At 35.9% G+C, this 15,843-nt stretch overlaps 1 protein-coding gene across 1 annotated transcript in view; it reads right to left on the reverse strand.

Moving 5' to 3' along the window:
• Positions 1-15,843, reverse strand: part of LOC100751097 (N-terminal EF-hand calcium-binding protein 1) — a 154,606-nt gene that overhangs the window by 75,246 nt on the left and 63,517 nt on the right. Inside the window, exons 4-5 of the mRNA XM_027403556.2 lie at positions 12,887-12,912; positions 5,713-5,810 (exon numbers count right to left, since the gene is read on the reverse strand). Of these exons, the coding sequence (XP_027259357.1) occupies positions 5,713-5,810; positions 12,887-12,912 (124 nt within the window). The remainder of the gene's footprint in view (positions 1-5,712; positions 5,811-12,886; positions 12,913-15,843) is intronic.

Genomic DNA, 15,843 nt, shown 5'->3' on the forward strand with positions numbered 1-15,843 from the left:
ATCTGTGTCCTCCTCATCGCAAACTCATATTTCCCATGCCTGTGCTATCTGTGGCCTCCTCACTACACAGTCATATAGCCCATGCCCATGCTATCCGTATCCTCACTACATACATCCACATTTCCCATGCCCGTTCTATCCATAGCCTCCTCACTACACACTCACATCTCCCAGGCCTGTGCTGTCTTTGTCCTCATTACACACACTCACCTACAAAGTGGCAAGGGACAAATGAAACATCAGATAAGCTGCTTGGAAAATATTTTATCATGAAGTCCAAGAGTTAACTTCCACTTTATTTCAAAGAACATGTAAAGGATTATAATGGAACAACAAAGGATGGAAATGCCTGTTTTCTATGAGGGCACTTGAATATATGACATATCACTTCACTCCCCATTTTGACTGAAAGAAGGAGTATTTTTTCCTGATAATTCCTAGCACTGTTTTAGCTATTATCGTATTTTTCCCATAGTGAAAAGAAAATCATGACTGTTTATTCATTTTTGTATTAATAGTAAAACTATTGTAATATGGGCCTCAGAGAAGCTTAGATGCTAAGTACTAGGGAAATGGGGATACTGGAGATAAGGAAAGTTTGCGGTGAAGGTGTCTAGAGTTGCCAGAGAGAGAAGCAATAGTGACCTCAAAGGCAGATAAGAACCAAGAATAACAGAGGCCCAACTGTTCTAGAAATCAATACTATTTTTCTTAAATATTGAAGATATACTCTAAGATGCTCTTGCTTAAAACTGAATTCTAAATTCAAAACTATATAAGCATATTTTAATTTTGAAAATTCCCATAAAAACATTCAATATGGTAACTACAACATCCTAAATATCATTTCAAAACACTATTCTTTCATTTTAGTTTATAATAACCTTCTAAGCCTTAATAATCAACAAGCAGGGAATATCACATATTTGCATAACAGCACACAATAAACTTTGGATGCATCAGAATTCTGCATTTTCATTTTGAAGTTACAATCACACTACAAACTGATGTTACAGAAGAAAAATTAATTGACAAAGTTTGTCAGTATTGGATGAGGGCTCTGGTTTTCCCTATGTTGATACCTATCAAATGACCATGTGGGATTTCATCGTCTTTGTTTTGTTCCAGATAAGTATGCACAGTCAATTAATGCAGGACCTGAGGATCTATGTGAAGAATGGGCTAAGGACAGAAAAAGAGCAGTGTCCACACTATACTGCATCTGCCCAGAGTCACTTTTTGGGATTTGAGTTAAACAGTTAGAACCATTTATCTATTCTCTGATAAGGCAAACAGATATGCTGCCAGTTAAGATATCACAAATAGCCTGGAATGTCAGCCCTTCCTACTGAGACTGCACTTTTCATCTGGATAAAAATATATCAAGTTTCTAAGAGAGAAATGCTGGCTGCCTGTCAGTATACTTCCTCATGCTGGCAGTACAGAGAGGATACCAGGTCACCAGTGGCTTGAAAAGTGTTAGAAAGCTGAATTTTATCCATATTTAAGCTATCATACTAAAATGTGGCTTCTAATTTTATTTTTTACCATTTCACTTTTTCCTTTATAAAAATGCTTCTATATATTAAGCTGTATTACATAAATCAAATACATTTTAAAGTTCAATGCCAAGAAAAAAATGCAACTTAATAAAAATAAAAGATTGGCCATGGTTTAAATGCCAAAAAGTTTTATTGTATTGACATAGGAGAAAGAACAGGATTTTAGTGTGTATATGTATGAAAATGTGAAAGATTATGTACCTGGTTTACCTTCCTATTCAAAGAAATTCAAAAGCTTGTGGAAGTTTAGGAATTGAAGTTTTTAGCTATGTTAGCATAAGAATGCCCCTTTAATTAAAATATTTATTTAATACAGCAATAAAATTTAAATTGTGAGGATCAGTTCAGGGCTTAGTTTTATTGTAGATGGTTGTGAGCTACCATGTGGTTGTTGGGAATTGAACTCAGGACCTCTGGAAGAGGTCCTTAACCTTTGAACCATCTCTCCAACTCCTTTTATTGGGTAAGTGTAGCAGGTAAAATAAATAAAATAAACAAATAATACATTACTTTTATTTCCTACAGAACTATTTTTTCATTACATAGTTACTCATAGCTACTCATCATGATAGTCAATAGCAACAAACAAGTGATTTTGTAACAAATGAGACTTGGTAGATAGAGCAACAGGGCAAGTTCTGTATGAGGCCAATGAAGATAAGACCTAAAGACTGAAGAGGAGACCATGTTGTGCTAGCTGATTTTTCTCATTGCTGTTTCCACATACCTAACAAGGGAAAACTCAAGAGGGAATGGTTCTGTTTTGGCTCACAGTTTGAAGTAACACAGTCTGCCATGCAGGAGAAGGCACAGTGGTGGGTCACTTCATGGTGTCAGAGTGGGCAGCTGGAACACTTTACCTTCATATATCTTGGCATAACCGAGGTAAAGAGCAGATAGGAAGTGGGACAGGCTATAAAGCCTCAAGGTCTTCCTCTAGTCACCAATATCTTCAGGTAGTCTTTACCTCTTAAAAACTTCTTCAACTTCCCAAAGCAAGGAAATGAGCTGGGAACTAAATGTTTGAACATAACTTTGTAGGGTGCATTTCACATTCAAATCACAGTACATACCAAACCAACTTTTGTTCACTGAACTGTAATATTGGGAGTTTAACTTACGACCTCACCACTACCAAGCAAGTGCTTTAGAAAGAGTTACCCAAGCCATTGCCTATAGTAGGAAATTACCAATACGGAGTCAGGTAGAAATATAAGGGTATTTAATAGGGAAAAGCCTTACTTACAGAGCGAACCAGCCAGCCAGTCGTAGTCTGTACAGCAAGAAGCAAAGAGAAACCGAAAGGGAAACGCAGACCCCCTACTCACTCTCACCATGCCCTCACAAGCCTGCCCAGGTACTCCTGTAGCCAGCCCCTAAGAAGGCGTGGCTACAGCTTCCCCTACAATTGCCCTTTTATTCTTTCTTGTTTTACTTTTTATGACATAAGGTCTTGCTGTGTTGCTCAGGCTGATGTAATGTGTATCCCAGGCAAGCACTGACTTTACCAACTTCTTGTCACCACCTTCCAAGTAGCCAACCTAGGAGGTTCAGCATAGATTTTAAAATGACCACTTCTGGAGAGAAATTATCAAGAGCCAAAGTTAGTTACAGTTCTCAAGGGTCTCCCAAGAAAGGCAAGCCAAATGCTCTCAGGTTCCACTTTTTTCCTTTTTGCTTACCATCTCTGCCATTTGTTGTGAGTAAAAAATGCCATTTGATTGATACTTCAATTTTCTATTTTGTTTTGCATTTGGGGAGACTTCCTAAACTTTACTTTCTAAAAAGTAAAGTATTATTTGTGCTTTCTTTTTCATTTTCATTCTTTGAGTTTTTTGCTATTTCTTTATAAGTGTAACATTATCTCCTATTTTTGTAAGGAGGCTAAAGATAATATTTTTGAAAATTTAATTTTCCTGCATAATTCCTATGTTAACTCTTTTCTGTCTCCCTTTGTTCTTCTTTTCTTTCTCTTCTATTTGTATCTCTGCCCTCTCTATAAGAAGTCCGGTGACTCATTTTTTTTTGTATTTTTTTTTTAGTTTTTTGAGACAAGGTTTCTCTGTGGCTTTGGAGCCTGTCCTGGAACTAGCTCTTGTAGACCAGGCTGGTCTCAAACTCACAGAGATCCATCTGCCTCTGCCTCCCAAGTGCTGGGATTAAAGGCGTGCATCACCACTGCCCGGCTAGGTGACTTATCTTGACAGCTTGCATATTTAGTATCTGGTAGTAGGTAGGTTAGGTGCATGTTGACCAGAGGGGAGGAGGTCTTGCCAGACTATACCTCCTCATGAATACTTAGTTTTGTTATTTTCATACTCTAGGGAATTTTGAAAGAAGAATCTCCCTATCTGCCTCAAGGATATATTGTCAAAATTCTTGGAGTTTAGTGAGAAGAAAACTGGATGCCTTTTCACTTACAGGTGCAAGCTTTTACTTAATCTCTCACTTATGTCTAATACTGCCTCAGACCAGATATAGTTTCGTACCCTTGAAATATCTAAAAATTTCAATCTTGGTTGACAAGAAGTCATTGTTGAGCAGAGCATGGGATTTGAGAACCCAAGTGCTTCTTACATACATTTCTAGTAATGTCACTCTGCTTCAGCCCTACCACTAATTACCCTCCACATTGTGGTGGCAGCTATTGCAACTGACCCTTTATTGTCTCTTTACATACTTAAACCTACAGCTGTTTTCCCCAATGTGTCAAGTAGTATAGTGTCTCTCCTGTCAGCACCTTGTCCTCATGTCCACCTGCTTCGCTGTTTCCAAATTGTGTTGCTGTAAAAGTTCTCATTTCAAAGCATCTCAATTAACGTTGTTCATGTGGTGGTAGGAATATCAGGATTCCCTGGTGGTATGGATTTGTTGTCTATATCCAGGCATTTCATGTGTGCTTCAAAAATGTTTTACCTGTCAAGCATCTTAAATGTTAATATGCCACTTGATTTGCTGATAATGAAGAATTTTATTCTCACCTCTCAACTTCTACATAGCTGTCAACATTTAACTGCTCCCCACACCTTCAAATACTTTTCTTAACTTCAATCCCCAATCCTGGATCCTTCTCTTCCTATCACCATAAAAAGCTGTAATGTCTTACTGAAGTGTGAGCTTCTCACCTTACTTTAGTTATTCCTGTGTCTAGATGACATCACTCAAGCTCTTTATTGCAACTCCAACTCTAGATGTCACCTTTGAAGAGTATATTTCTTCTAACAGTGGTTTAATTGTCTCCATTAGACACCACTAAGGCACTTTAGATTCGTAAAAGGTTATGCTCATCCTCACACCTGGTCCTCTTCCAGCATTCTGTCTAGGTAAAGTCATCACCAAAGTATTTAAGTGAAAGATTAGGTTTACCCTGAACACACCCTCATTTCATCCCCTGAATTCAATCTTTCTCCAAATTCCGCAGCTACTGTGCCAAACACCAATACACTTCACTTTTTGTTCTCTGTGCCCCCGCCCCGTTAGTTCTCCACATACAGGTATCTCTCACCAGAACTAGCTAACTAGCCTCCTTACTCATCTTCCTGATTCCATTCCCTTGTACTCATCTCAACCACAGCCTAGTTCTCACATGCTATTTCTGGAAGACTTCATATTTCTGCTTGAAATACTGTTTTATTTGCATTTTGTATGTCAGCTTACATCCTTAGCTTTGGTGGCACCATGAAAGAAGTAGCCCTTCCCTAATTTAGCTTCATCTCTTCCTTGAGATCCTGGGACCTTTCTGATAGAGAACTCCTATACATGCTGTTACCTCTCCTTTGTCTAATGACTATTATCTTGATTTTTATATCCTTGGGTGTTACTTCTTTCAGTACAAACTGTGTATTCCATCTTGGGTTCCTCACTTTTACATAATTACACATTTATTTACACAACTTGTGTTCCTACCATATTACGAATTGCTAGAATAGTTTTGGGTATCTTTGTATTCTTAGCAAAAAACAGTCTCTGGCTCATAGTTGATGCTTGTAATTGTCCTGTGAATGAACAATGCAGCCAATATTAAAAAATGAACCATCACAGATAAAACAATCTGTATTTAAATTGTACATTGAAAAATGCATACAATTTTAAAGAAAATATTTCTCAAGGAAGATATTGTTTTGGAGAATAATCATTGACACTTCCTTACTTTCTTTGTTTTGCCCATTGCCTTCAGGATGGAGAGATTCAGGTCTTCAAGTGCAGCCAGTACATTCTCATATTCACCCAAGTGCTGAGAAAAATATTCTGGAAAGTAAAATAAATAAAATCAATTTATGTTGGAGTCTAGATAATCATAAGACAAAAAATTGATAACTTACTTCATAAATCAGTAAGCAAAATGTTGGCTGTAAATGAAAACTGGAAATCTTTCAAATGAGACTAAGGCATCAGTATACTAATTTCATTAGAAAAGTAAAACAGAAAAAGAAAAATAGTCTAACTGATTATAATTATCCACAAAAATGTTCTTTCTTACAAAAGGAAAACATAAGTCTGGGTGTGATGACAAGGTTTATTTGGTAAAAAGTTATTCTAAACAATATATGATTATAGATCAGAATAGGATAGCATTTAAAATGTTATCATTTCTTCTAGGAAACACTTATGAAGGGTAGCTTTCCCTCAAAGTTTTATTCTGCAAATTACATGGGAGATCCTGCTGTGGCTCTACTTATGGATACATTTCTGTCAGGAGTTGTTTTTAATAATTTAAGCCATTTATTTCAATGGAGCAAAAGTCATGTTTACCGTATTTTTCCATTGCTGGGAATAAGTAATGCTTGGAAAATTATGATTAAAATGAAAACATGGTACAGAAAATAATTTCAAATTAGTTGAAATGTAATACAGATAAGGAAAACTTTTTTTACAGAACCCTATTTCTAAAATCAGAAATGTCCAATCTTAACAAATGTTCATATATTACAAAAAGCAGATTTTTCAGGTACTATGTACTGAAAAATGAAGAGCTCTTACCATTGCTGTTAACCATCTATTGACAAACTATTATTTATTATTATATTTCTGTAATGCATCACATTTTAAAATTACATTAAAATGATATAAACTCACATGCAGACTTAATTCTGGGCTATACTGTAATATGTTTGATAAAACTGCTTTTGTTAATCTAATACTCCATACAGAACATTTGTTGATATTGGTATTAACAAAAGTGGAGGCTGGAGATATGAATCAGCTGGCTAGTCCGCTTGTTCAACATGCACAAAGCCTTCGTTTCCACACAGTACCACATAAGCTGTGTGCAGTGGTGCATGTCTGTACTGCCAGCACTCTGGAGTTGGAAACAGTAGGATCAGATAGTCAATGTCATTGCCAGATGCATAGAAAGTTCAAGTCCTGCCTGGACTTTGTGTCAAAGTACTGGACAGTTCACTGATTTATATCCAATGTATAAGCTTCTCTGAGAACAAAAGTCAATGAAGCATAAACATTCTAGATTCTTGTCATAATGCAGCCATATGCATACATAGATTAAAAACGAATGTAATATTTTTCCTAAAAGAAAAATACATTCTTGATTCTGTAGTCTCTAAAACACTGTGATACATCCTCTATAGAGATCCTTTTAGGGAAGGATTAGTGAAATAATAAATGAGCAAACACTCTTTAAAGAATTAAAAAGTAACATTTTAAGTCTTGGTTATGCTATTAATTTTCTGATAGGATTGGCTAAGATATTTGCTTTCTCTGTGTAGTGATTCTAATAAATGAAATCCATGTGGACATTACATTTTATGAATCAATATGCAGTTAGTTAATATTGCTGTAGAATTTCAAAAGAGGGAAAAGAATGCATATCAAGATAGAAGCAATATTATGTTAAAATAAGCAAAATATGCAAAGAAACATGAAGAAAAGATAAGTTTTTTCATTTTTACTTCAACATATACCAAGCCTCAAAGAAGACTATGAAGGAGTTTTTCATGTAAGTAGTAAAAATACATATAGTGAAAATACAAAAAAAATGAAGTATTTTAAAGGTTTTACATATTGCTTCTTGGCCTTTTGGCTAAGATCATGTGTAAAGGTTTTACACAAAGGAGCTATGATGAGAGGATGTATTTTCAATTTAAAAAACCTATCATAGAACTATTTTAATAATTCTGGAGTCCAGCAATGTCTTGGACCAAGATGGTAGCAATGAAAATGGGAAGAGCTGATCAGATTATTGATAAATTTGATACATACTATTTTAAATGTAAATATGTGAAAGGTAATTCTGGATTTATGTGCACATTTAAAGTAAAATTTTTCTTTCCATATTCTTTGCAGGCATATATTCCAGGAAGCCAGAGAAATAAGGAGAACTCATTGTGATAAAGGCCCACTAGACATTAGATTATTCAAATTGAAATGAAGAAAAGAATAAGGCCAGGTGATGTGAACACAGGCATCGAAATTGTACAGACAACGACTAAAGGTGCTAACAGAAAGAAGTAAAAGTTAAATGTCAAAATTATATCAAATATATAGAAAATGTGAAAGGTTAATCTGAGTGCAGTAATTTGAGTTGAGAGACTTTTGGCTTCTAGAGAAAAGAAAATAAATGGAAATGCAGGGGTGGCACCAGAGGTCAGGTGAGATTTGTGACTTGGCTTGAAGACAGTCTTTCCCCTGTTTTTCCCCCAGACCAGAGCTGATTCACTAATGGACAAAATTAGGTGAAGTATTTTACAATGTGAAAATGAGAAGGTTGATGGAGTTTTTCTCCCTGGATTTGTATTTAGAAACAGCCAAGTTCTCTAGAAGGTACTGTATTACTAACAACACAAAATATCATATGTATTTACTGGCTTATTTTGTTTTGCATTGCTATTCTTGAATTTTAAAATTGAGATCTCTGGTATTATGACTGAAAACAAAACAAAAGAAAAAACAAAGAGGCCATGGATATAGCTTAATTTGTAGAGTGATTATTTTGTCTTCATGATGGTCCTGGTTAAATAGACCTACAGAGAGAGAGAGAGCCCAGGAGTTTTCATAAAATAAAACTAGTGGTAAAGGCCACCCTTTTCCCCCACTCACTTTTTTCTTTATTGTTTTAAGAACTTCATGCACACATCGAATCTATATCACTTTTGCCCCACCCTCTTCCTTCAACTCCTCCTGTATCCCCACCCCTCTCTTCAAAATTTTTGATCTTCTCTAAATTATTATTGTTACACATACACATGTGTATATATGTAACATGTTGAGTCCATTCAGCATTTCTTATATGTACATATGTCCAGAGCTGACCTTTCAAACTAAAAGTATCTTCCATAGTCAAGACGTTTGGCTTAGCCAGCAAAATGTGGTGAAGAGAAATTCCGTTTTCTTTCGCTTTTAAATCATGTGTGCTAGCACATGCATGCAGAAGCCAGTATAGCACATGAAAAAATTATGTCTTGAGGCTTCAGATTGGAACCTCTCAGAGTTTCACTCATTTCTCTCCTTCCTCATTGATGCATTTGTTCATCTCAAGTCCCCACATAGAGGGGGAATGGCCACACCACACAGTAAGTGATAACTAGCTAGCAATGACTGTAATTTTGAGAATGGGGGGACTGGGACTAACTACAATGCCATCCCTGACTAACAGTTTGAGCTGAGAAGCTAAGAGAGGTGGAGAAGCTCTGTGTCCTAAGATTGCTGGTGAGAGAGGAAGCAGACAAACCTTAAACATCCCTTGTTTCATAGTCTACCATTTATCCTCAAGTTTAGGTTGGTATTCTTGATTGTCTGTGTCAGAATCCACGAGAACCTCACTGGTTTTGCTTCTCTGTGCAACAGCAGTTGGAACTTGTTACAATACATCATCTCAGGCCCACGGGCCTGCTCATTCACATATGTGATTTAATAAGACACGAGGTAATTTATGGTTACATTTAAGTTTGGGATGCATAAATCTAGGGGACTTACTACAAATTCAGAATATTATTTAAGTTTCATCTGCTAAATCAGAATCTTTGAGTTAAGGCCCAGAAGTCAACATTTCTTACAGATTCTATAAACTTGGACATGAAAATTAAATTTAAGATGTCTATGTGCAACAGGTAGGTGAAACATTTTGAAAGGAAGAGTGATACCTTACAGTTTTCCTCATAGACTTTACCTGGAAGTGAAGTACATGATCTGGGAGTGATGTGAAATTGTCAAGAGCCAAGGCAACAGTAAGTGTGAGGAGGTATTTCCTCATAGACTAAGGACCACAAATCAGGCCAAGGTGTGGAGTAAAGCAGGATAAAGGAGGAAATGGCTGAGCTTGGAGTAATTTCATATTCTTGTCACTATAACTCATATTTGTTAATTAAATAACAATGTCAGTATGATCTAGGAAATTGCTTTTCTTGCTAATAAATCATGTCACTGGAGAAAAATAAAGATTTGAAGCAGATATTGGTCCCTTGAAACTGTCTTTGGGTGCCAAGAATTATTTTCTGGAAAAGTAAATACACAAATGAGGTCCACCATTTTGGAAAAAAAAAACAGTCACACAGAATTTGTAGAAAACACTTATAGAAAGCAGTCTTTCTCAGTTGATGAGAAGGACTTTTGAAAAGTAGTCTTGACAGTGGATGTAATGGAAGAATAGGATGCAATTCATAAACAGGTACATTGAGCACACAACCTTCCAGGAAACAAGTTGTCTTCTCATACACATTTACCACACCTTCACTAATAAAATGCTAGCAAGGGACTGGTTTCTCTCTTCCCCACAGTACAGAATTAGCAGCGCTAGACTGGGACTTTATTCTGCAATTTAATCTTTCAAGTTGAATTCCAAGTCTGGCTTAAAGAAGATCAAGTCAGAACAAAAGGGTCCATAGCTACTGTGTCAGAGTAGGAAACTGTCTCAGAAAGCATTCTCATGAGTCTAAATGACTTCCACCACATGCACCTTGTTAGCACCTTGTAAATGAGGCAAGAAAAGCAACTAAATGAGATGAGAGACAGGTCTTTATCCCCTGTAATCTGAAGAACACAATCACATAGAAATTTCCATAAAGTTTATTCTGAGGGGTTGATAAATGTGGGTGATCAGCCCAGAAAAACATTAACAGAAAGATGCACCTTGAAGAACCACACATTATCAAAATTCCCTTGTCCATCTCAATGGTACCATCCACATTCACCAAAGCTGCTTCAGCTTATATACTTCAGCTTATATACAGATGATGCAATGTTATTAACTAAAATATTACTTATACATTAATCTCATGAGTTAAAATGACAAGGTATTTTAAAGTCCTATTTGAGTAGATTTTGAGTTTAGGTCCCTAATTGAATTAACTGATGAATTAAGAAAAAGCTTAATGAAGCTAAGAGATGTATGCCTAGAATCTGTAATTGGTTTCTAAGAGAAAGTGCATGAAATCTCCATTCTATGTCAATCAAACCCCATCCCTCCAACGCCTACAGGGAATTTGTATGAGATGTGACTCCACATATTTCACTTGCTGGCACTGAAGCCCTGGCTCTGATTAAAATCCAACTTAAATATTTATTTTATATTAAAAAATGATGTGAAATGAAGCTTCAATCTAGAAATAAAAATGCATATTCTGCAGCAGAGAAGAGGATTATAACAAGATAGTGAATATGATCACTGGATTTTCAAAATATAAAGAAATTCTGTTGAATTAAAGCCCAATCACTTTCCTTTCTAAAACTTTGGGGTAGGGGAAGTAGATGACTAATCTAGCTTCATTATTATAGGGAAAAGCAAACCAAGTTCCATGTGGACAATTAAGTGAAGACTCAGTTATGCTTAAAAATTTAGTAGTTTTAGAAGATAGATTTGTAAGATACTCCTGAAGGACACACATACAACAGAGCAAACAGACAATAGCAACTAAATGTTTTTTGTTTTAAATATAGTAGTAAGTTATTTTTCAATCAGCTTTTCTTACTCAGGCAATGTTAGTTGAATATAAAAGGAATTTTCTGAACAATTGGAGGAAATTGATAATTTGGTCTGCCATACCTAGAGATCCAAAAGAAATGGGTCTCTCCAATTGCATGAAATGAACAAGATGGTTGTCTCAGTTCTTCCCATTACCTCGCTGTTCACTGGCAGGGGTTGGGTTTCCAATGGACTACAACTTAACCTTTGTGGGCTTTGCTTTTCACCGCACATTTTGGTGTCATGGTCTTTTGTCTGTTTAACACAGTAATTGTCATGTGTAGCTGAAGTGGCCTGTGACTGTGTGTGAAGGCATGGCAGGATTTCCCCATAACTCCAAAAACCTAATTCCCTGTACTCCAAAAATGCCTTGCTCCTGAACCAGATCTTGTTTCTTAGTTGGATTCTTGTCCCTGAACCAGGAGGGATATTGTGCAGGTATTATGCAGGGAGCCTAGAATTTAAGGCTACTGAAACATGTGAAAGCTCCTGTTCAGGGATTAGCATTTGTTTTGTTCCCTCACTGCCCTGAAACTGCACTGTGACACACTATCCTGGTGACATCTCACAGTGCTGATCTGCCCGATTGCTGAAAGGTTACCAACCTCTAATGACAGAAAAATGTCCATTTGGATGATTGTGGAGAGCTCTAAAATTGTAAAATGGCTACAGTATCTAGGAAATGTTTGTGATTTCAATGAGAAGTCCTAGAAAACCTTCTTTTAGCTATCTAAATGTTTCAGGCTGCCTAAAGGATAAAATCATACTTGAGAAAAGTGTTATTTGATACATTCGTCTTAAAATGAAAAATATGAAGCCTTCCCATATGCAGACATATATATGTTTCAAGTCTAGTAGTTTCATAATGTTCCAATTTCATAACAAAGAATAAATTTCAGATTATTTACTTTTCCACATGTTTAATCTCTGACCTCTGTTACGTCCACAAATGCAACAGAAATAAATGAAGAAGCTGGCAGACTAGGCATTTGGAAATACTTCTCTTTTCCGACTTGTACATTTTTCAAAAAGGCATTTAAGTTTCTAGAATAACTGCACAGATATGGAACAAAGTTATTTTTATATTTCAAGAATACAGCTTTGGAAAGGCTGCACAGTAATTATGAAGCAAATGGAGAAGCTGCATTAGGCTCATTAAGAATTCCCTTCTGTAAAACCATTGCACAATCCCAGCTCTCTTTTCATGAGCAAATAAACTAAGCCCAACTGCTTAAGTAACACACTGGGGCCAAATTCAAGGATAAGAAAACTCCGACCACTCTGCCCAATGGTTTGCTTCACACTTCCAGACTTTAAACTCCAACTTTACACTCTCCCTTTTCTGAGTCAAATTGACAACAGTTTGATTGGTCTTTTTTTTGTTTGTTTGATTGGTCTTAAAGATACTCACCACACAGCTCTTCTGTGTCAAGATTGCTGAAAAGAGAGAAAGAAAGATGTTATTTCTTTTTTAAAAAAAATTTAATTTTGTTTTTAAAACTTTTTATTTTAATTAGAAAGCAGATTGTTTTACATGTCCATCCCAGGTCCCTCTCCCAACCCTCCTCCCCTGACCTCCCAACTAACACCCTACCTACCCATACCCTTTCTGCTCCCAAGGGAGGGTGGGTATACAGGAATGAAAATATACTTCAGTATTAGTCAATAAATCATAACTAATCACATTATGAGGGAAAAGAGAAGCATAAAATATAAGCAATAGTAAATAAGAAATTAACAATATTTTACTTATAATTCACAGTTTTAAAATTAAAATACAAGGACTAGAGACATACCACTTAGAGATCTAAAGTATATGAGGATCAACTAGGAATATGAGTTTGAAAAATCTTAGAATATGCACTTGTCACATGTCAAAGTTCAATGTAAGCCTTCATAGACAAGTCTTCCTTTAAGTTATAGGAAGTTTGCCAGACAGAAGAGACACTGTCATAGCATTCTGTCATCAGCCCTATCATTCTTTGTTATGTAATTAAACTCAGCCCTGTCATTCTTTGTTATGTAATTAAACTCAAGATTTCATTGTAAGACACTGAATATTCCATATTGCATTTGAATATTTTGATACACCAATGCATAGTTTTGTAAATTGATTTGCCACCAGACAGACTATGCAAGGTCTGTTGTGCTAGTTTTGCTGTGGGATCCTCGTCATTCATTTGTTTATTCCACAGACATGTATTGCTATATATCATGCATTATTCTAACTGCAATTGACACCCAAGGCTGCAAGAGACATCAAAATGAATATGTTAGATTTCTAGGCTCTTGGAGCTCAGTTCAAAAGTAGACTCAGGCCAGATATGTTGGAATATGCCGTTAATCCCAGTACTCAGGAGGTACAGACAGCCAGATCGCTGTACATTCAGGGCCAGCCTGGTATACATAGAGAGTTCCAGGACAGTCGGAGCTATATAGTGAGACCTTGTTTCAAACACACACAAAGAGGTAGACTCATATAGCAAATAAATAAATTACAATAAATCAGTTGATGTGGGAGAACTAGAGAACTTTTCTGAGGTACCAAAGAGTGTATCTCTGGGTAATATACTTAAGCTAAAGTTTAAAGGTTAAGTACGAGTAGAAAAAGTAGATGAACAAGGGATATTCTTATTAAAAATAACTCATAGCTAAGCTATTCCTTTGATTGAAATGTAGATCATCAGTTGAGAAAATGGAGCTGAACAAATGAAAGGCCTGACTTAACAGTGTAAGAAGTTCCTCCTTGCTTTCTTATCTGTTTGGAATCACAGAAAAATCTAAAGGTGAGTAGCTTGACTAGATATTGACAAATCAGTTCGATTAAGTAATGGCAGAAGAAAAGCAAAGTGCAGAGCTGCATTTGCAGGTTACTGAAGTAGCAAGGTCTCACTGACCTGGGTGGCACATACAACCCAGTGGGTACGCAGCCTCATTCATGGGGTAGGACAAGAGGATATCTTTGTATGTACACTTAGTCCTAACCTTTACTTTCTTTTTTGTATATTCTTATATAACATATAAACAAGTATGTTTATAGATCTATAATTGGTTTATAATCTAATAACACAGTATTCTTTAAGATGCTTCTCTATACCACTTTCTGGGACTTAACTTTCCCTATATTTACTAATAAGAGAATGTCGTCAGGATCAGTTCTGTCCACTAGTGATAGATAGAGATGAGGATATGGGTTGGAAAAAACTGATATTTGTAAATGGTTGGGAAACCAACAGAACATTTAAAAACATATAGAATTCAGGGTTAGCTAACTCAGGCATTTTGTAGTATCATTGTAAGATATATGGTTTTTTTCTAAGTCTTACTGTTTTTATAGAGCTTCAGACTTGAAAGGGACATTAAAAGGCACTGGTTTTATACTTGTTTTCTTTAATGGTTCACAGGTTCATAATGGGATTTATTTTGGATTTCTAAGAGAATAAACAGATCCAATCTATTATTGAAAGTTAAATTACTTGGAATACAGCATAAAGTAGAACAGTTAGGAATAATGAACACAGGAGCCTGCCTGCTCATGACTACAAAATGATGCTTGTCAGGTGCTGCAGTGTTCCTGGCTCTGATATGCCTATATTCAGTTGTTTTTGTTCCATGCTGTTAGTAGTGGGTAGGAAGCCATGGTTCTCTTTACAGCAGGCTTACATGGATGAATTGTATTAGGACTCATTTCATACTGTGACCTATTCCATCATGTAGTAATTCAAGATTTTAAAGGATACATCAGCTATAGAAGAGTCCAGAATGTATCTGATAACATGCAGGAGTTTTCTTCTTCTTTCCATGTTTATAGCAAAAAGACCAATGGTATTTTTACCAATGGCATTATATTAAAATGAGAGAGAGAGATGGTTAGGGGAAGGGAAAGAAAGCCAAATGAAAAGAGTGAATGCTGATTAAACAGTTCACATTCCTATAGAAAGAGAACAAGAGGGGTTTTTAACAGAAGAATCCTCTCTTATCTTGCTGTCGGAAAGGGGTAGAAACCAAACACAAAACTACTCATAGCCAACTGATTGACAATGAGGAAAACAAAGACAAAGAAAGCAAATGTACAGTAGATGAATAGCTATATGAATTGCGTGTTATCGTAGAATCACTAAATGTAATAGAAGCGTTCTCACTACATTGAATATATGTATGTATGTGTGTATGAATATATGTATACATATTCAATTTTATACAAATATCAAATAAGAAGTAATATATATATATATATATATATATATATATAATATATATATATTATAATTATTTTTAAAGGCTTGGAAGAAATGAATGAATATGCCCATAGTGAGCCCACTGCTCCTGGATATAGGATATCAGGGAGGTTTGCTTCTTCCTTTGTAT

The sequence above is a fragment of the Cricetulus griseus genome, chromosome 2 (genome assembly GCF_003668045.3).
Source record: "Cricetulus griseus strain 17A/GY chromosome 2, alternate assembly CriGri-PICRH-1.0, whole genome shotgun sequence".
In the NCBI taxonomy this organism is placed as follows: Eukaryota; Metazoa; Chordata; class Mammalia; order Rodentia; family Cricetidae; genus Cricetulus; species Cricetulus griseus.